The sequence below is a fragment of the Platichthys flesus genome, chromosome 7 (assembly GCF_949316205.1).
Source record: "Platichthys flesus chromosome 7, fPlaFle2.1, whole genome shotgun sequence".
In the NCBI taxonomy this organism is placed as follows: Eukaryota; Metazoa; Chordata; class Actinopteri; order Pleuronectiformes; family Pleuronectidae; genus Platichthys; species Platichthys flesus.
The window spans coordinates 17,697,187-17,717,879 of NC_084951.1; the positions used below are offsets into that span (position 1 = coordinate 17,697,187).

Genomic DNA, 20,693 nt, shown 5'->3' on the forward strand with positions numbered 1-20,693 from the left:
AGCGAAACACAAATCAGCCAACATCTAGTCTATTAATAGAATGATGTGAGCACCATTCCTGATTGAACGGTATATTTATTCAGTGTAATGAATAAAATGAAATCCAACACAAACAGAGGAACAAATAGCCTAACAAGGCAGCGATAAATACACACATGCAGACGTAAAGTACTTCTTATAAGGAGGCGCTGTTGGCTGACTCAGCACCGATACTGTATCGACTTTACAGACTTTAAGTTAAAATGCTGTTAAGAGCTACTGTGTCGCCTCGGGGAGCAACTTCATCAGGCTGCGCAAATGACTCCCTCCACTTAGGAGTAACTTTTGTTTACATCTGGTTATCCTATTTTATTCATGTTTAACAAGAGAGGTTGAGCTTTGGATTTTCTTTACATTCTCTATGTCTTTAAAACAGCTTCAAACAACACACTAAGACCCAAACCCTTACAAACTGGTTTGCAAACGCTACATGCAGGATTTCTAGCATGGAGGATTCATTCTGAATACTTTCCTTCCTTCCCTAACATGAAAACACACTTGACCGACAACTTAACCTATTGTTACAAACAGGAATATGCAATAACAAATCCAAAGGAATAAAAGTACACAAATACAGTGTGTGTACATTGGACCACATGAAACTGTGGCAGCCCAGTTTCCAGCCCTGTCCTGTTGGACATGCACATCTGTCCAAAGTGGGAATTCTCCAAACTCTTAACCAGCAGCCAGTGCTAACAAAATGTAAACCAGCATCCATCTTTTAGCCTCCAGTACAAACAAACACGTAAATGGGAACCATTTTTAGACTGCACTGCAATCATTTTTTAGACTGCAGTACCAACAACTTTGAACACGCAACAAAGCGGAGCAAGATGGAGCCACTCTGAAATCATGCCAGTCAGTCCAAGGTAGCGTGTGTACACTCGCAGACGTGGGTTTGACATCTCCACGGTCATGGTCAGTACAATGCAACATCAAACCTGTCCTGCGTTTCGAGCCTGTCTTCAATTAGACATCGCTGGCACCCTGTAACCATGAGTGCAAATCCATAAACACATCGCCAAAGGCTTGTGTAGACGAGAGGGAAAAAAACACCATTATTCAAAGCAGGAATTTGCGTCAGCGTTCCAACTTCTCGAAAGTAACTTGCTTCCTCGGGAATACAGTAAAACCGACGGGGTTTTTATTGGGTAAGTGACCTGTGCGATTGAACGCGGTGCATTTTCCTGAAAACAAAACGCCAAAGCGGCCATTCATCTTCCAGGGTTTGTGGCGGCTTGCTATAGCTCAGTAGTGTTGAGGTGAGGCTTTATGGAGACCAGCTGCTCCGTCGCGTTGCCAGAAAACAACAAACACTGAATGTTTACGACCAACATCCAATCCATTCACTCACCCATCCGCCCATGTGGAGCAAGTCTTACTTCACCTTGGACCACAGGCTGGTTTAGCTCTATGGTTTTTCGCTGCAGTGCATCTTTTCTGTGCATAAAGCCACATGCAGACCTGCGCTTATACCTGCTGAGTATTAGCAAATAAAGTATGGAATTAAATCCAATTGATAAAGAAGGAAACTCGATATTATTCAAACACCCCTTGGACTTGGAATGTACATATCCCCTCTGAGAAGTAACATCACACCGTGTCTGCATTATCTCTCTCTCTATCTGACAGTTTCTTCATGTTTTCCAATATGAGTTTCTGGCTGAATTGAATTCTTCATAAATGTATTTCTCTCTCCGGCTCTGTTTTTTCTCTTCCTCTTCCATATGCCTTCGCAGAAGTCACTCATTTTTTACTCTGTCTCCACCCTTGCATTCCTTGACCTCTGCCTGCTTTAATTCCGAGGCCACCTCTTCCATCAAAGCTGTGCCTCTTCTGCCATTCGGCTTTTCCATTCTTCCCTCCCTCCCCCTTTCAGAAACTTCTATCCTCCTCTTATTCTATAGATCATTCCCTCCCTATGTTCAGCGCAGCTAGAGACAGGGACTAATCCTCTGTCTATGTTCACCTTAGACCTCCCTTCTTCCTGTGCCTCCATCTCCCCCTTACTGTTTTTCATCTAGTGTGGTCCAAGGTCTATAAATTAGAGGGCTGTGTCTGTAAATGATGGCAGTGAGTCATAGCAAAGCATGCAACTTAATTAAGCTGTGCGCCGTAGACCAGCTTCCTGAAAGACAAGTGTGCCCCAATGCGTAAAGATTTCCATACCTTCCCAGGCCAAGTGGTGGTCTAATGGTTTCTTTGTGAGTTTTTATTGTCAACATCTGACAAACAAGCTTCAGCCTCTCCATCAACAGCATTGCTCCCACACCCTTCATTCAACAACAGAGCAATGCCCCCCCGCCCCCCATCCCTCACTTTGTTCTGTACCTTTTCTGATAAAGCCTCCTCCAGTGTGGTCAGGGCTGTGTCTGTGTTACTGGAGTCGGTTTGCAGGCCCTGGACCCTTTCCCTCAACCCAGCCAGCTGTTTGTCTTTATCCTTTAACTGCTCCAGCAGGTTCTCAATCTGGAGAAAGAAGGACAGAGAACACGATTAGCAGCATGTTGATGTGAAACAAGCACAAAACAATCAAAGAGAGTAAAAGAATCACAGAGTGCCACCAACAGAAATTATTCCATTGGCCACTGATTCATCGAGAAGATGAACCTAGACCATGAACAGTGGGCTCAGCCTCTGGCTGCATTCTTCAATTTCCTGCTGTAATGTCTTCCACTCTGGTCGGGCATCTAAAAGATGAGCAGCAATGAAAGCCTCCACTGTATAGCTCGCGTACAGACATGTTATGGATGGATTCATGGGGAAAGAAGAAGTCAATTCTTCCTCTAAGTCGAAAGCTTGGTGGCAGGATGTAAACGACCATGCCTCTGAGGAGGAAGCACGAGGCCGGGCTGCATCAACCCACTTGGTTTCTATCAGTTATGACAGCTTTGTTCCTTTGTTTGTTGTTTATTTGCTCTTTTTAAATCATCACGATTGGCACACGCTTTCAAGATTGTTTCCAGTAATATCCTGTACAGTTGATTTTTTTTCTCATGTTGTGGTATTAAGATTTGGACCTGATTAGGAAGGATTTCTTAAGCATAAACAGAATTTTAGTTTCAATGCTTTTTTTACCCACATCAGCAGTTTAAACACTGGACAGTCTGACAATACAGTGGTAAACTGTAACAGCTTCAGCCCACAAAGGGCACAAGGGCAAAACGGGTTTCTTTGCTGATTTCAGACCCTGACTCAGTTGTCATTTCCCATCCAGAGCCCATGACACAGCGAATGCCCACACACCCCTTAAGTGCCCATGGGCGTGTTGCGCTTAAAGGATGTGTTCTCAGGCGTGTTGCTATCTTTAGCAGTGGAAAGTGATTGCACCTAGTATGAGACTTAGCACAAAACATTTTGTCTGACGTTAAACTGGCAGAAGTGGATCTGGACTCGCTCTGAGTGCACTTGCACCGTGGACCTTAATCCGTGCACAGAGGTCGTTAAAAGAGAGCACTGAGTCTCTGCATCTGCCTCTCTGTGGCTAACCTCATGTCGCTGAAGTGGTGGTGTAATAGCCAGTTGTGGTGTTCAACAACCTTTATCTGATGATCATTTGCAAAACAGAACACAAACGTACACAAAGACAAATACCCAGGCACACAAGGACACACACTATAACACACACACAAAAAAGAGCCAGAAGCCCCGAGCTGTACCAGGCAAAACACTAGCAGATGCAGCTGGAATAGAACACAGCGCAACGCAATGAAAGTCGAAGGAGTTAAAATAAAGATGTAGTCATTTTTTGAAGCACACAATAGATTATTTCTCTTAAATTTCATTAACAAATTTGTTTAAATTCATGCTAGAGAGCACTCCCACGTTCAGGTGCGCCTCGGCCTGGTCACAATAAAAGGCCGCTACAAGACGTCAAATTTACGTCAGACGTTACAAAGTCACAGATGTTGTTAGCCGTGAGGGAGCGTGCAGTCAAATCAAACCAAATCCAATTTTCTTGGTACAGCCTATATTCACAAATTACAAGTTGCCTCATAAGGTTTAACAATCTGTACGTCCTTTTTTCCTGAACCTTCGATGGACAGATGTGCAAGAGACGTCACTAGAGCAGAGCACATCAACAAATTAAGAATATATACACTATTCAAAAAAGCTGTGTCCATCGGTCGAGATGGCATTTCCAGGAGTTTGTCAGCATTGCGATCCGTCAACATGTCCACCGACCACCTGGCACCATGAAAACATTGGACATTCCAGATACCGAGTCGTGAAACCAGAACACTTCTCTCTGTACCTTTGCTCCACATCCAAAAAGTTATGTCAGTTGTTTCCTTCACTGAACCCTGAAGTAAAAGATATAAAAGATCTCACATGTTGCATTCATCATTTTGTCAAGTGGACTCACAAAGGGACAACACAAGTGGTGACAGAACATGCTGACTGCTTGTGTTTTATCGTAACCACCATAAGCAAACTCCATTTTCCTTTAAATGATGAGTTAATATAATATGGATTAAAAATAAAACGTTGTTTGAAAAGTCGACAGACCCCCTGAGATTCCTGCACAGAGCATTTCCTCAGACTTCCTCAGTGTTTTTTTCCACAAACAAACAAAGCACCATTCACTCACCACCGAGAAACATTAATACCATATTTGAACCAACTGGTCCCCCCTCAGATCAGGGACTGTGCTGTGCAAGAGAGAGAGCGACACATGCACAGAAGAAACCATTATTTAATGAACATGAGAATCCAATAAAAACAAGGGAAAGCACTTCAGGCCATCAAGAGACCACATTTAACTGAAATGGTGACGGGGGTAAAAAAAAAATCTCCAATGGGGAGAATAAGCTGCATTCCAGTCATGGGTACATAGATAGATAATGTCCAAATCTCCACAGCTATTTTACAAATGAATCCAATTAGACTGTAGACTTTGGTGTTCTCTGCTCCCCGGAGGGCAAGAACAAGGACTTAAAGGAGACATCTTGGTTTTTAGAAGTTGGAGAGAAAGCGGCAGGAGGGGGTGGGAAAAAAGTACAAGTACCAGTACCCTACGGCAGATCTTGATAGGTTAATGACAGTCATTACACAACCGAGCTGAAGGCTCTGATTGGTCGGCGCACAGGCGATAGAGGGACATTAAACCCTTCAGGGAATGATGGGAAAGCTTCACACTACCAAAGTCAGATACAATTCCCAGCAGTTCATTATGGCCATGGGTGTGTAAGATGGAGTTTTAGGGCAGAGACTGAGTGAGAGGAAGTGAAAGTGGCGAGGGTTATATGGGCTGCTTGATTTATTCTCCTATGTTTCTTTAGTTGAAGGCTGATGATTTATTTTCCAAGGGCAGTGGGCACTTGCAGGCTGAAGCTTCACGTGTTATAACATTCACCTTCACCACCTCATCAAGCACAAGTGACCCCCCCACCCCTCCCGCAGTACACGCAAGGCAGACGCTGCAACGCGCTTATCTCAACAAACAGTAAACACAGAAGGAAGTAAAAACAAATATCCGCTAGCAGCTCGGCAGATTGTGATACCTTGCTTTTTTTCTAAACACGCACCAAATCATATACATTTGCGCTCATGCAGATCCTCTTGCTCCCGGTCCCCGTGGGCACCACAGAGCCCTGTTTCAGGTCAGATGGAGCACGTCGCCTCTGGTCTTAGATAAATGATTACATTCTTCGCCAGGCCCAAGTTTGCTTTGGCCCGCTCATGCAAAACAACAACCACTGGATGAAATATTTAGCTCCGTTGCTCGGGCCCTCTGTGAAATTGTGCAGAGAAAACACGGCGTTAAACCCTCGCAGCCGCTGGGTGAGAACGAGTCACGTGAGACGCGGATGTGGGAAAGAGGGCGAGGAATTCCATCAGAATTCTCAAAGTGAAAACACTCTCTCAGAAGAGAAATGCCTTTTGTGGACAGGCGAGGCGCGGGGCAGCTGCACGTCTTTCCTTTTTCCTTTTTTTGTTCTTGAAAGCGAGGGGGGCCCTCCCCAGTAGCTTGGTTGTTATGATGAGGACGGCCATTCATTTTATCTCTCAGTGCATGAGGCTAACTCAAACTACCCTCCTGCATCTCTCTGTCGCTCTCTCACACACACTCGTACACACACACACACACACACACACACACACAGAAGCTTTTATCATTAAACCGCTGTGTATATGTCATCCCACTCTGCAACCACACACACCTCCCACCGAAGCAGACCACCTACGATAGGCAGCTACCATGACTCTATGGGCCAGGCACTGCGGTGTGTGGACTGCCTGTCTCAGTGTGTGTGTGTGTGTGTGTGTGTGTGTGTGTGTGTGTGCGTATCCTCTTGAGAAAAATGATGACGTCGTTCTCAGTCATCCCCCACACACATGCATGTGGCTCCCCACTGTTTACAACCACGCTGTTTGGACTCTGATAACTTTATCAACCAGCTGATATGACGGGACCAGGTTCCCCTGAAACTTGGGAGTGTTGATGCACGAGTACCTTCCACTGACCTTGACTTGAACGGTACAGCTGCAAAATTCAGTAGTAGAGTAAAGTAGTGATTTTTAAACATTACAAGATTTTGCAGTATAATAGTCGACTGAAGCCGTTTTTAGATTCAGATGAGAGGCGGTGCAGCAAGCAGGAGGCAGGATGTAACATATTAAATCCACTGTATGATCAGAAATGTTTTGCAGAACATTGGACACTGGAGTCGTTCAGTGCCTTGAACGTGTGGCACTGATTATTCGTGCAGATATTTTTACTTTTGGTTATTCTTTTTGTGTCGCTTGTTGCAAACGTTATCAATGCGCCCACTCTCAATCCTGCAGAATGTTCCCTGCTGCGTTCTGTCATCAGTTTGTCTCTACAGGGCCGGCTGGAGACAGTCCACTGAAAGTCCTGTAGGCTCTTATTGTGTTCACACATTCAGCCCCTTTGGAGAAAGTCACTGCATGTCTGAAGGCAACCTAGCCGAAAGGTGATCAGTTGGGGTAAAACAATAAAAAAGGGACAGAGGGGGAATTACATCTATTATTTTAGAAATCATTGTTGTACTGACATGAAAACTAATATTGTGCAGGTTAAAATATCGGAACAAAAATTGATTATAGTGAAGCTTTTATAAATTGTTAATTAGTTAGTGACATCAGGGGGAGAATTGGACAGTTAACTGGTGGAACAAAACTTGAAGATATGGTATTTATTATCTCTGAAATAAGAGGAAGATCGTTACAGTGAAGTAGGAGGATGTCAAAAGCTAACGTGCATTCATGTCAGGTTAAGAAGTTAATAGCTGCCAACAAAACAATTTCCCTTCTCTGTTCACTGGGCTTATGAACCCAATGTGAGCCTCGCTGTTGCCTTGTGGTCACAAGTCTGTGTTGTATGATCGTGATTGGGACAAGCTGAGCTCTAACGCAGTAGGAGAGGACTTAGGGAAATGGTATCAGGCCCTGTGTCCCTCGGAAGAAAAATTGTGATCTAAAAACGGCCACAAACCACAAACTCGGCCGACCCGTCAGTCTTCCATCCAGGCTAAGACCCAGAACTCTGTGGCCCCGAGAAGAATCATTCCTGCCGAACACAAAAGGAGACCAGCGTGGTGCGTGACCACCATAAAAAATACAATCGCTTTTGGAACAATAAAAATACCCAAACAATAATTGGTCGCCCTTTCTGAAAGGCAACTCGTTACTCTGCGCTTGTCATCGCCTCTGAAAATGTTATGACAGTTGTAAAAACCAAAGATCCTGGCACTGACACGTATATGTGCATGTATACACACACACACACACACACACACACACACACACACATAGAGCCACACAGTGGGACAATAACCACAAACTGAACAATGTGTTGTAACATAGTGTGTACTTCCCCAGAGGAATCTAGGTCACTGTCGAACAGAAACCTAATGAGAGACCATGTACTGGAAATCTAATGCTGCTACTAAGTACTCCACAATCACACACTCCGATCCAAGTGAAACATGTACATATTAAACTTGGAATTTGATGTTTGTTCATGAGTGTGTGGGGGCGTGCATGCGTGTTTGTGTCTGTAATAGTGCACTGTAAACATGTACACCTGCACGCTGTTCTCATCTCCTGCCACCAGAGCTTGTTGATTCACAGGTTAATAAAGGACTTCCTCCGCTCAGCTGCGGATCTTCAAAGAGAAAACACACTCTGGTCACGAGGCTCGGGGAAGACAGTGACCTTTCCAGAGTGCGGAGGGTGTGGATACACGCTCTTCTTATAACCCCCCCTCCTCCCTGTTCTACCAACACCTCCCACCATCTCCACCCCATCCCTGCCTGATGGAGCAGCATGAGCAACACCGCTGGACTGCAGATGCATCGATATACTGTGTAAGCTGGCGCCCCCCTGTGGCAAAGTTCGACGTCAGGCCAAAATATCCACTTTCACAAAACTCCTGAGTTTATTGAAAATGAGAAATGTTGGGTTTGTGGTATGTTTTTGTTTTCTGAGCGTCCACTGTGTGTGAGGGCAGCTCAGTGGCACGCGGACCACATGAGGAGACTCAAATACCCAAAGTCCTTTGAGTAAGTAAACTATTTGATATTTAATACCTCACTTTGCAGAGCAGCGCCGGAGATTGGACTCGTAGCATTGAGACAGACACACACTCTACATGCTGAACGTTTCCTTGAATAAGCAGCTTAGCATAAAATTGTTGAGTCGTCTTCTTGGGAAACTGAAGGAACATACAGAGACCTTTAAAGCGGCAAATGACACCTCTCCTCGAATTCCCCTGAGATGACCTTCCTGATGTCATGCTGCTTTGCTCCAGGCGTCATTACTCATCTGTTATCGACCGGAACGACGGATCACAATGACTTCATAAGACGAGTGGTGCCCGAGAGGGGGAGAAAAGGAAGGGAGGCTCGAGAAGTACGACGCTCAGGTTCTGATATCACCCGCACTTGTCTAAACGAGGTAAAGCAAAAAGTCATTCTTTAATTCTGTCAGAGAACTGTTTTTTTTTTTCTTTTTTGTGTGAAGCAGTTGAAACATCTCTCTCTCTCTCTCCGCTAAAGGAATCAGATAAATAATTTTTCTTTGCTGTTGGACAAAACTTGACTGCAGTAGAGGGCTGGGTACAGCTGCCCAAAAATGTGCATCTGCATGTCTGTGTAAATCTGCTGTGCTGCTCTCTACCAAACCTCCTACCTCCAAACCAAAAAAAGGGCCGTGCACAGTAAGGATCTAAATAGGTCATCGACTTCCCGACAGCCAAGATGGAAAAAAGAAATGTCAAAGTGGGGGCAATCGAAAGAGACAGAGTTTTCTACGGGTTTCACAATGATTACGAGCGAGACCTGTGACTCTTGCAGCAACTTCCTCTCGACTGCCCCAACATTCATTTTGCTCTTAACCACCAGTGGCTATTAAGAAATACAAAGGTGCACTGTGTCCGTCGAGGCACACACTCCCGTTTGAATGCAGAAGCACAAACACAAAAGCAGACAGACATGCACTTGATGCATACAGAGAAAGAAGCAGACTCAACGCACACAAATACACAGGATGACACAAATTTATCTCAAATTTGTTCATATACATTCAATTTACGAGGGGATTTTTTTTCTACTTCCCACAATATTATAACTGAAACCCCAAAATGCCGAGATAGCATGAGGGTTATTTCATTTATAGAGTGCCAAATGAAAGAATTGAAACAGAAGTGCCATAAAATGTAACTAAATTGAAAAGAAAATATCTGAGTGCAAACAAAACTGTCGGAGGGAGCCAAGGAATTCCAGACCATAGCTCCTCCACAGATGAGTGCAGCTGCCATCAGCCAAACGTGAAGCAAACATTTACTGTATTGTTTGAGTTTAGCATTTGGGTTAAAACTACTGATGCAAAATTTAATTCTGCATAAAATAGAACGCAACTCATCTCAATGATTATCTCTTCATAAAAATCAACTATCTGTGGGCATTATTAATACATTGCTAATGGTTTTGAATGCAACAACACATTTAGAAGCAGTGCCAGCGATAGATCCACCTGATTTATTTCTATAGGCTGCAATAAATCGGTGTTTTGGCTACGACCCACGAGAACGAAGGCTGTAAAGGTGAATTGCTAAGTAAAAGATTCTCTATTTAAATAGTGTTCACACAATTGGGCTGTGGTTTAGGATGATGTTTTTGTCAAATGTCTGGAAAGTCAAAGGCCCAAAAAACTTTAATCAATCTTAATAACTGGAACAAAAATATTTAAATAGCCTGATAAACGAGGACCGCTGATTGAGTATGTGCATAAAGACATTTGCATATGAACACATCCATGTACAAACAGGAAACCACTTCCACTTTCCTAATTCCTTATACATCCATTGTAACATGTGGCTTATTCTGTACATACAGTGCTGTTCTCTGAGGAATACACACACACACACACACACACACACACACACACACATGCACAATCAGGCTGTGATTATTATGAAAGTCGGTCCAGGTTCAGGCGATGGGGGCCGCACTTAGACACATGACAAGCAGACGTCCTCCCCCTCTCCCCGCACATTCCTCCAGAAAGTCATTCACACACGGACCCTCCACTGCATTCATACATATCAATTAGACACCTACGCACACACACACACACACACACAACATACAAAGGGATGCAGACGGGCAGAAACTGACGGAGAGAAAGGGCGAGCAGGACGAAGAGAGCGTTGTTTTCATAGCGATTGCTCCTGGCCGACCACAGGGCAGAATGAGCAGGGGGCTGTTCCATGAAGACAGATTGCACTTGTGTGAGCCGGGCTGTACGTGAGCTTCAGTGTGTCTGTGTGTGTGCCGGCCAAGTTGATCCATGTCCATGCTCTTTAGGCTCAAGACCCTATCTCTGCCCCCCTCAGCTGCGGAATGCTGCTGTGATTGCTGGGTAATTACCCCGACGCTTTATTCCTCTGCTCCCAGCACCATTAGTATTAATTCTTTTCTTTTTCTCCTCTTTGGAGAGAGGGAATGGGAGCCCTTTGATCTGAAAGAAAGGAAGAGAAAGAAGCAGAGAAATAAAAAAGAAGGCGAGACCGAGAGAAAGAAAGAAAGAAAGAAGGTAGGACAGAAAGAAAGTGGGACAGAAAGACAGGAGGAAAGGAAGGAATAAAGAAGAAACGAGAGAGAGAGAGAGAGAGAGAGAGAGAGAGAGGGAGGGAGAGAGAGAGAGAGCTAGAGAGACACAAAAGAAAGAAAAAAGAAGGTTTCTGGCCACCCAGCTGTGTGACTGGAACCTGGAACCAGCTCCACTTTATAAAGATGTGGTCAAACAGGTCAAATACAGCAAAGACTCATATGGTTCAACTCAGACACCAAAGAGTCAAACTGTGACTCACTTCTATCTGAGAGGGCTGAACAGACACTGAAGTGCCTGTCTGAGCTCTTTCCGTACAGAACACTCACAGTGGTCTGCCGACAGGTTGGGTCACGCCGGGTCGGCCTGAGTGATGGCTTGTGTCATTATCAGGACGCAGTCAAGTTCAACGTCTTCATCAAGCCGGAGAGTCATCAAAGATTTCGGATAGAATGAATGTGCAGTCTGATCTGCGCGCCCGCGGTGGTCAGGCAGAAGATGGACTTGAATAGCTGCAGTCGGAAATATGGCCCAACGCCGGGTTCGTCTTGACTGATGTGTAGCCTGGCTCCAATCAACCAGCCCCGGGCCGTCACCATTAACCTCGGCTGATTGCTGATAGGAGCAGAGGGGGACATGGGGGGGGGGGGGGACATGGGGGGGGGGGGGGGGGGGGGCTATTACCGGCTGTTTACCGGAACCTCCCCAGCTCCAGCAGGCTTATCTGTAGCCACGTCTCTGCACTGTGATTGGTCAGATGGAATCCATTAGGATGAAAGGCATTGGTGGCCTCATCACCGATCTATCAGGATCACACACATGGACCTACACAGGAACATGCTCCTGCAGTCAAGAGTTCTCCACTGTCCCAGGATCTCTGAGATCCCTTCCTCCCATGCCTGCAGTGACATCTCTATCCATCTGTAAAGAAATGGATTTGCCGCGTCCGTATATGAAACAGACCCGGAAAAAAGAACTCCATTTGAAACAAGCCGTCATGCCTTTATTTGATCAGAGAGAGTTAAGTGTGAAACGGGGAGACTTTCATCACGAATGACTTACAGCTGAAAGGCAACACTAAAGACTTAGCATTGTAGGAGACTTTGAAGTAATCTGTTCCAAAAGACAGCGCCGGAGGGAAACCCAATGAGATACAGACATATTGGTGTGTGAGAGTTGTTAGAAGGTACATTGCTCTCAGAGGAGAGGAGAAGCTCATTCCACCGTCAGGGAACCACAGAGGGCAACAGCCTTGCCTTGTTAGGAGGCAGAAAAAAGCCAGACGGCGTTCCTTGGAGGAACAGAGTGGACGAGAAGGAGCATAACTTCATGTGATTGAGTTCAAGTACTTGGGTTCAGACCCAGAAGTCGCTCCGTCATCATGCATTAGTAACTTCAATTTGACTCAGGCAGCCATAGGTAGCCAGAGGAGGTTGATGAGCAGCACTGGGACTTGTGCTCTTTGACGCTGATCAACGACCAGATGCCACAAACGAAGTATAGCATTCTTCTTAATGCATCAGTTTCAAATGTTGTCTTAACTGACTCAGCTGCATATGAATTTTGTATAAATGAGTTCATTTCTAGACACAAACTCATTCACATCAATGTGAGACCAATGTTGGAATAATTTTCCTCTGCGTGAACATGAAGCACTTCTGGTCACTATATGCATCAGTGCTAAAATTAATACAATGTGAACAGTCAGAGAAGGAAATGTAGAAGACCAGGGAACATCTCGGTTTATCTCTTTATCTTTGTCCCCTCTCTCTTCTTTTCTTCAACAAACCAGTGACACTGGCCCGAGCCAGCGATGACACAGGTCCAGAGGAAGGGCTGAAAGATTTTGCAATGAACCAGGGCTGGGAAAGTCTGACCCGTTAGACACTATCATAACTAACACACACAGTTGTGTACAGGGATTCCTTCTGTGTAGACACATGCACATATCGCCCTGCATGGTCCTAGCACACGTAATCGAATCTCCCCGTCTGTGGTTGCTATAGGAAGGGAACACGATAGGGGATACTATACTTGCGAGCACGCAGCCGGGCTTTTTAAAAGCATGAATATGGATTGAGACGACCACAGTGTTTGAACATGAATAACGCATGTATGCCAAAACCGCACCACAACCGGCCCTGCATGTGTACCTCCCACACCCCTGCCCCCCCAGCGAAAAAAAAGGGGAACCAAATATGAAAAAATAAATAAATAAATCCATCATTATGCATTGGTCACGGTCTCGTAGACCAAGGGCAGAAACAGAGCTTCCACTGTTCTGTGTTGCGATGCGTACGTTTGAAAAATGGTCGCGAAAGCCGAGCATACGCATGTTACTTTTTCTTAAATTTGAAGTCGAGGTCCTCATTATTTTTATGTTAAATTCAGCCTTCTGACTATTAGGATCAATGTAGTAATGATAATAATGGGTTCAACTACAGCTATGACATCATGGTGCCTTGCCTTGAGTCATTGTTACTGTCCCCGGAGAAGCCTGTAGGAAAAGATCAAACTCCAATTTCCAGCGACAGAGCATAGGGCATCAATGAGTGATGCACAGCGAACTTTAGTTCAGTCTCTGCAGTGTTGCACTGTAATGGCCTCTAATTATATTTAAAGTATTCCTAGCTGAATTAAAGAGAAAGGAGAAATAATTGTTAAAAGTCTACTACAAAGTCAAAGATATTTCACACATTAAAGTGTGGTTTTACTGAAGTAAGTGTGTGGCAATACATACATCCAAGAGTGTGAGGCTAAAAAAGGCAGTAAAAAATAGTTATCTACGGGCAGTACGAATATATCCCATTCACAGGGAAGTGAGGTCACTGTGACATTGACCTGGAGTCCAAGTGAATATTTGTACCAAATTTGAATAAATTCTCTGAAGGCATACCTGAGACGGGAATGGGACGAACGGACAACCCGGAAACAATATGATTCAAGAAATCCCAATGACTTCAATGAAGATTGCAGTGAAGATAAGGAGTTTGCAGAGGTGTGGACTCGAGTCACATGACTTGGACTCGAGTCAGACTCGAGTCATGAATTTGATGACTTTAGACTCGACTTGACAAAATGTAAAGAGACTTGCAACTCGACTTGGACTTCAAAATCAATGACTCGTGACTTCACTTGGACTTGAGCCGTTTGACTTGATAAGACTTGGTCCTTTCCCCAAAACACAAGATTAAAAAGTATGTTATTAAGGAGCGCTCTGTATCTGTCATCGTGTTTGTGTGCGTCTGTGTGTGCAGCGCCGCCGCTCCCAAAACGCCCACTACGCGCTGTGCGTCGGGCACCAAGTCCTGAGGGGGCACCAAAAAAAAGCAACTGAAAAATTATCATAGTTATAATAATTATGTAGCCGAGCGTTTGGTTGTATCATAAGTCCGGCTTCAGCCGACAAAGGACACGAGAGCAGGTCCTGCGCTCGGGACAGCACACCCGTTTATTCTCCGTTCATTTTACAACTTCACTCATCACAGCACCCACTTCCTTTAAAACCCCCTTTCAAAATAAGAGTCACTACCAACACCCACTTAAAACCGGAAATACAAATCAACCCTCAACAATAACGTCATTAAATAAATTAGCTTACAATTATAATGCCGATATTATTTCAGTATAGAAATATTAGGTACCTTTTAGCCATGTTTATCACAAAAAAGGCAGAACAAGAGATAGATTAAATTGCTCAAAAAAAGTTAAAGAAGATTGACTATTCTTGTTTGTACTTATTGATTATTTAATGTAATCATAGAGGAGTTATGCTTAGGGCACCAAAATGGCTCGCAGCGGCACTGGGTGGAATCATACTACGTCCCCATCGAGCACAACATTGTTATGTTCAAGTATTTGTTATGTTTCTCACATGTACATACACACACAGACAATATGAGGTAAGATAAATGAGATGAGATAAACACAGGACAGGACAGAAATGTTCATGTTCATGTATTTGTTATGTTTCTCACATGTACACACACACACAGACAATATGAGGTGAGATAAATGAGTTGAGATAAACACAGGACAGGACAGAAACTGCTGTGGAACTAGTTAAAATGCAATATACAATGTTAGCACTTTCGTACAAATAATTACAGTTACACTTGTTTTTTCAAATGTGTTCATTCTGTAGGAGTGGTTTAAAATGAAGAATATTCTTGCAAAATATGAGTTAAATGTTAAAAATGACTGGTTAATAGTGCAATAGGGAAGTGCAATGTTGGCACAATTTTTTTCTGTAATTTCAATTGCACTTGTTTTAATAAATAAATAAATATAGATTTTAAAAGCATACATGATCTGTGTAAATATATAATTACTCAGTGATCAAAAGGACTCGAAAAGACTCGAAACTCAAACTGCAGGACTTGGACTTGACTTGAGACTTGTCAGTCTTGACTTTGGACTTGACTCGGGACTTGCCTGTCTTGACTTGGGACTTGACTCGGGACTTGAGGGCAAAGACTTGAGACTTACTTGGGACTTGCAAAAAAATGACTTGGTCCCACCTCTGGGAGTTTGTGGATGTGAGTGGGATGTGTCATCTTAAACCCTAAAATAGATGAGTTGATAATCTAATAAGAAAAGTTCTACCACTGAATTTACTTTCAAATGATCTCAGATTAACCCCATCTGATTATGCCATTAAATAAAAAGTAGTACTTATAGACAGCAAGGTTTTATATAAAAGTTCACAAAACTTTTTCTACAATTTTATTCCTAATCTTAAAATACATTTTTATCTTGAATGGTTCATTATATCATAAGAAGTTGCTATTCTAGTGGGGGAAATGTGGCTTTTAAATTTAGATCAAAAGTTCAACGACGCAGGGACAGACTATGTGTTCTACAACTGGAATGCAATAACTTATTAGACGACAGATTCCATACTGCACTCGTCTTCCAATTGTATACAGATCTGGAAGTTATAGCTTGGGAAACGGAAAATTTGAGTTGTACTAAATCGTAGCTAACGGTCCAGGTGTTACAGCATTTTAAACTGTGATTTGAGTTTTGAATTCCATTTGAACAAAGTCACCAAAACAAAGTTGGTTTTATAAATAAAATCATGCGACGATCAGTCATAACACATTATAGGGTCAGTAAACCCAAATTACAAGAAACATATTTTCTCCTGTCCTCCAGGGGTCTAGCCATATTATTTCTAGTGGGTCCTATTTGTCCAATTTTGCTGGCGCCACCAAAATACAACAGTTGACTGTAATTTCATTTGCGCAGCTCGCAGCATTGAGAAAAAACACATTTGAAAAACAATTAAGCAACATCTGTGGCTGTGTGTGTGTTACTGAGTAATCCACAGACCCACACTGTTAACAGATTTTATTGGAATTACTGCCAACGTGAAAAAAAGAGTCCTCGACAAGAGTTCCTGTCGACAGCATTTTGACAAGTGGATTTGTTCCTGGAGGATCACAATGTAAATCCTGTAACTGAATATCCGAATGAGGCACAGTGTAGCGTTCTGCTGTTGCATGAGCACTGAGGTGTGTTCCAAGGGATTTTGTGGGCCCCGGGCAAAACCGCACTATGGGGGTCTACTTCGAACCAAACTGAGCCCGGTGATGCCTGATAGACATTGTAGTCCTTAAACCTGTAAAATTAGTAAGCTTTTGTCAGAGAGTTGGCGGCACAAGGCCTCGTTAGGGGTCACGGTGTCGTTACAGTTTCTCGCACATTAACCATTCTGAGGGGCGGCCTCCAACTTCAGGACCCTAGGAGATTGCCTGCTTTGATGCACACATGGAGCTTGAAACTAAGAAATCAGACATCACAACCGACCTGGCTGACGAGTTTCTAAGAAGAAGAGCAGTCATTTCAATAGTGAGGATTGAAGCAAAATTTATATTTTCACTCGCAATTTATAAAATTGAATTCATTGAGCGTTAATATAATCCAATTTGGGTTGAGTATCGTATTGATTTTACATCCGGATTCTAGTTTCAGCAAACTCTGAGTCCAGCAGCTGCTCTTTACTTCCCACTGCTCAACTACTGCAGGTCACTAGAAAGAAAGCTGCCACCAGCATCAGCACGGGCCAAACAAACAGCTCATTACAAACAGGCAGGTTTAGACCATCCACTGCACTAGTTTGAATAAATTAATAATTTCTTACATGAAAATTCAAATTTGTTGGTGAAAACACTAATCACGTAAAAAAGGCTGATTCTCACTGATGTGGTAAAAATAAATGAAAATACTAATATTTTTTGCAATCATGGTTATCCTCTACCCCCAAAAATATTGTCCTCGTTCCAACATTATATTGATGTGGCAACTGAAGTTTTACTCAGAATCAGAATCAGTCTACTTGCATTTTAAAATGTCCTGATGATGAAAGGACCTGTTCAGATGAGCTATTTGAGCTTTGGTGGACAGCAAAGACTAAATTGTGCCAAATCGGAGAACGGCAAATCTAATTTAAGCTGCTTCATCCAGGTCATCCTCATCACGGTTGATTTGCTGGATGCAAGATCAGCATCATCGCTGAAGAATCCCCCTTTAGTTCGGACATTCATGCTTGGCATTTGGATTTGTGTCTCTAGAGAACGTCATACGTTCTGCAAACACACCCGGAGCTTGTCGGTTTGTTTTATAATAAGCCAGTGGTAACTTATAGAGTCTGAAGCGCAGAAAGGAAACAAGCTATGACTCTTTGCTCCACTCCTGCGTTTCCCCTGGGACGCAGCACTGTAAGTTATAGCCCACTGGGATTGATGGGAAATAGGAAGCATGGAAAACCAATCAGATTGCAGTCAGTGTATACAGCGTGGCTAATGGAGTGAAACACCTGTCGGGTCCTAATGTAAAAAATACCTGTTTCTTCATTCAAGTAAGACTTCTGTCATTCATCTTACATTAACACATATAAGAACCAGCTCTGGAATGTTTAAGACATACTGTTCTGTATTAAAGTCCTTTTAATGCTTTCAAAAGGTGCTAGTCCTTTCTGGGTGCTTAATTTAAGATAAATGTTTACTGGGAGGAGGGTTTATTAGTTTGTCTGTTAAGTCGTAAGTGTACTGCAGAGACAAAGAGAAGAAAATGAGAAACACACAGAGATAGAAAGAGGAAGCCGTTCTGTAAACTGTGAGTAACCAGCCATCAACACAACTGGAAACAGCACAAACAAAATAGCAAAGTGGAGCCAGAAGGGAAACTGATGCTAAAAAGCAACACAGAACAACTACACACTGAGATATCAAGTCTTCCATTTAGATACCGTAAAACCATGAACCCCCTGCAAAATGGCCTGACAATCAATTTGACATCAAACATGAATTAAACGATGGTAAGCCCTGTTTAACAGCTCAAACAGGCTTATTAAGTGCTACAGTTGAGAAGCTATAGGTGGGAGTACAGCACCCTAACCCTAACCCAGTATAGGGTACACAGAAAGGTCACGTTGAAATGTGTCACACAGAAACAACTGGAGGTCACATCAACATAAAATATAGATTTGAACATATTCATACACACACCGATGGCACTGCATGTGACCTTTGGAGCACTTTTTCATTCAGCTCAGCAAGGGGGAGGGCGGGGGGGGGGGGATCCAATTTGAGGACATGAGAGGAAACAAGGAAGTTGGGAGGGGACCTTTACGTGTGTGTAATTGGTCTATAGAGGAATTGCCAACCTGCGCACCACAGGTGGCCACAGGCCCTGTCTAAATGGCTAACCTTATAAAAGTCATTAAAGGCTCAGAGGCATGCCATGCAAGTAGGCGTGTGTGTGTGTGAGCAGGTGTGTGTGTATGTGAGCAGGTGTGTGTGTATTCACCATATCTGACAATGATGGAGTGTGAGTAGCAGACACTTCACACACATTCAATGACACATTTTACAAATTTAGAGGGGAAGTTACCTGATGTGGCCAACGGACCTAATATAATCAAATATCTACACTTTAGTTTACCGATATATTTCTTGTTGAAATAAAACTTGAAACCTCACGTAACCTTTTTGTACTTTATTGAAGCGGTATTAATTTGTTGTTTTGGGCAAAACAACTGATAACATGGCATAATTACCTCACAAGTCATTATCATGGTATAACATGGGGGACGTAGTGCCCACATCCAGCAGACACACAGTAACATCAGCATTCATTCAGAGATGCATACCCAACGTGTACGGTAAGAATTGTCCAAAAAAAAAGACTTCATAATTACATTCACGTACCTTCTTCTGCAGGACATTGACCTTCCTCTCCTTGACGTCCAGCATGTCCTTCATGTCTCTGATCTCTCCGGTCAGTGTGCTCTTTTCCTCGGTCAAGTCTTGCAGCTGCTTGGTCTTCTTCGTCAGCAACTGCTCCTTCTCCTCCAGACGCACCCGCAGAGCATCTACCTACAAAAACCAGAAGGAAGACTGAGGAAGTTAAGCGCATGTAAGCAGATCAAATAGAGAGTTAGACCGACAGATGATTTCAGAAAAATACTAAGGCTAGTCGACAAGATTGACAGAAAGAGAAAAGCCAATTCCACACAGTCTTAGATATCAGTTTTCTTAATGTGCTTGGTTATTTCTATCTAGATCCAGGAATTACGCCGAGGGGGAAACTCAGAAAATGATCTTGCAATGTTCAAGAAAGAAAGAAAATCTGGCTCCAGCCCATGATCAAGATCTGTACCAACATTTTATGGGTTCTTCTCTACGCATGTCGTACCCTTCCACCAAGTTTCATGGGAAACAATTCAGTTGTTTATGTGTAATCTGGCTTACAAACAACAAAAAGATCCTTGGCAGAGGTCAAAATGCAAAAGAAGTACAGAAAAATGATCAGAAACGCTTCCACCCTTTTCCCCCCAGTGTGTGTTATTGTTTAACACTGGAACTGACGTGTCCAACATATTCTCCTGACAGGTCTCAACACATTAACTTGTTGACACATGGAAGTAGTAAAAGTGCCTCTCTGGCCTAATGTACCATAATGTGAACCGCCGTGGACTGATGCAGTGAAAGGGAGAAGGAGCCTGGAGCACGTCCCATCATTTGTTACTGAGAGCGTTGTGTGATTGAGCCAGCGCTGCCACAGATCAGGCCGCTCACACACTTTCACACTCGCACATTAAAACCTGGCCGTGTGCAGAGAGCTGAGTGATGTCTTAGCTCCCTCCAGAACCTCTTATTGGACACATTTCAGTGTTCTGTCCTGCGCCGCCTATAGCCTCACACACACAAGCACACACACAAGCACACACATGCACTTCCAGCTACTTGTCATGCACAGGCTATGTTCTCCTCTGTTGCTCTTCAGCACCTGATTACATTTCCAGCACTTTTAACCATGGAGCAATGCGTGAACCCATTCGAACCTAATTCTGAGGTGTGTGTTTCGTTTGAAGTTCAAGAGACACACTCAGATAAAGGGAAGCAGTGAGGGTGGCCTTGGTAATGGGTGTGTTGAAGTGTTACTTGGACACGGAGGTGACAGTGTGAGAGCACTTGAAACGAAGGCTCTGCTCGGCCTTCCAGCTCATCCCTCAGCTACTTCCCAGGGCTGTTAGAGGGATCCATGAAGAGAGAGAGTGTGTAGGAGCCACT

At 43.6% G+C, this 20,693-nt stretch overlaps 1 protein-coding gene across 1 annotated transcript in view; it reads right to left on the reverse strand.

The window, feature by feature from the left end:
- LOC133957106 (ERC protein 2-like) overlaps nucleotides 1-20,693 on the reverse strand; it is a 143,959-nt gene that overhangs the window by 91,645 nt on the left and 31,621 nt on the right. The window contains exons 7-8 of the mRNA XM_062392539.1: nucleotides 19,329-19,496; nucleotides 2,371-2,508 (exon numbers count right to left, since the gene is read on the reverse strand). Of these exons, the coding sequence (XP_062248523.1) occupies nucleotides 2,371-2,508; nucleotides 19,329-19,496 (306 nt within the window). The remainder of the gene's footprint in view (nucleotides 1-2,370; nucleotides 2,509-19,328; nucleotides 19,497-20,693) is intronic.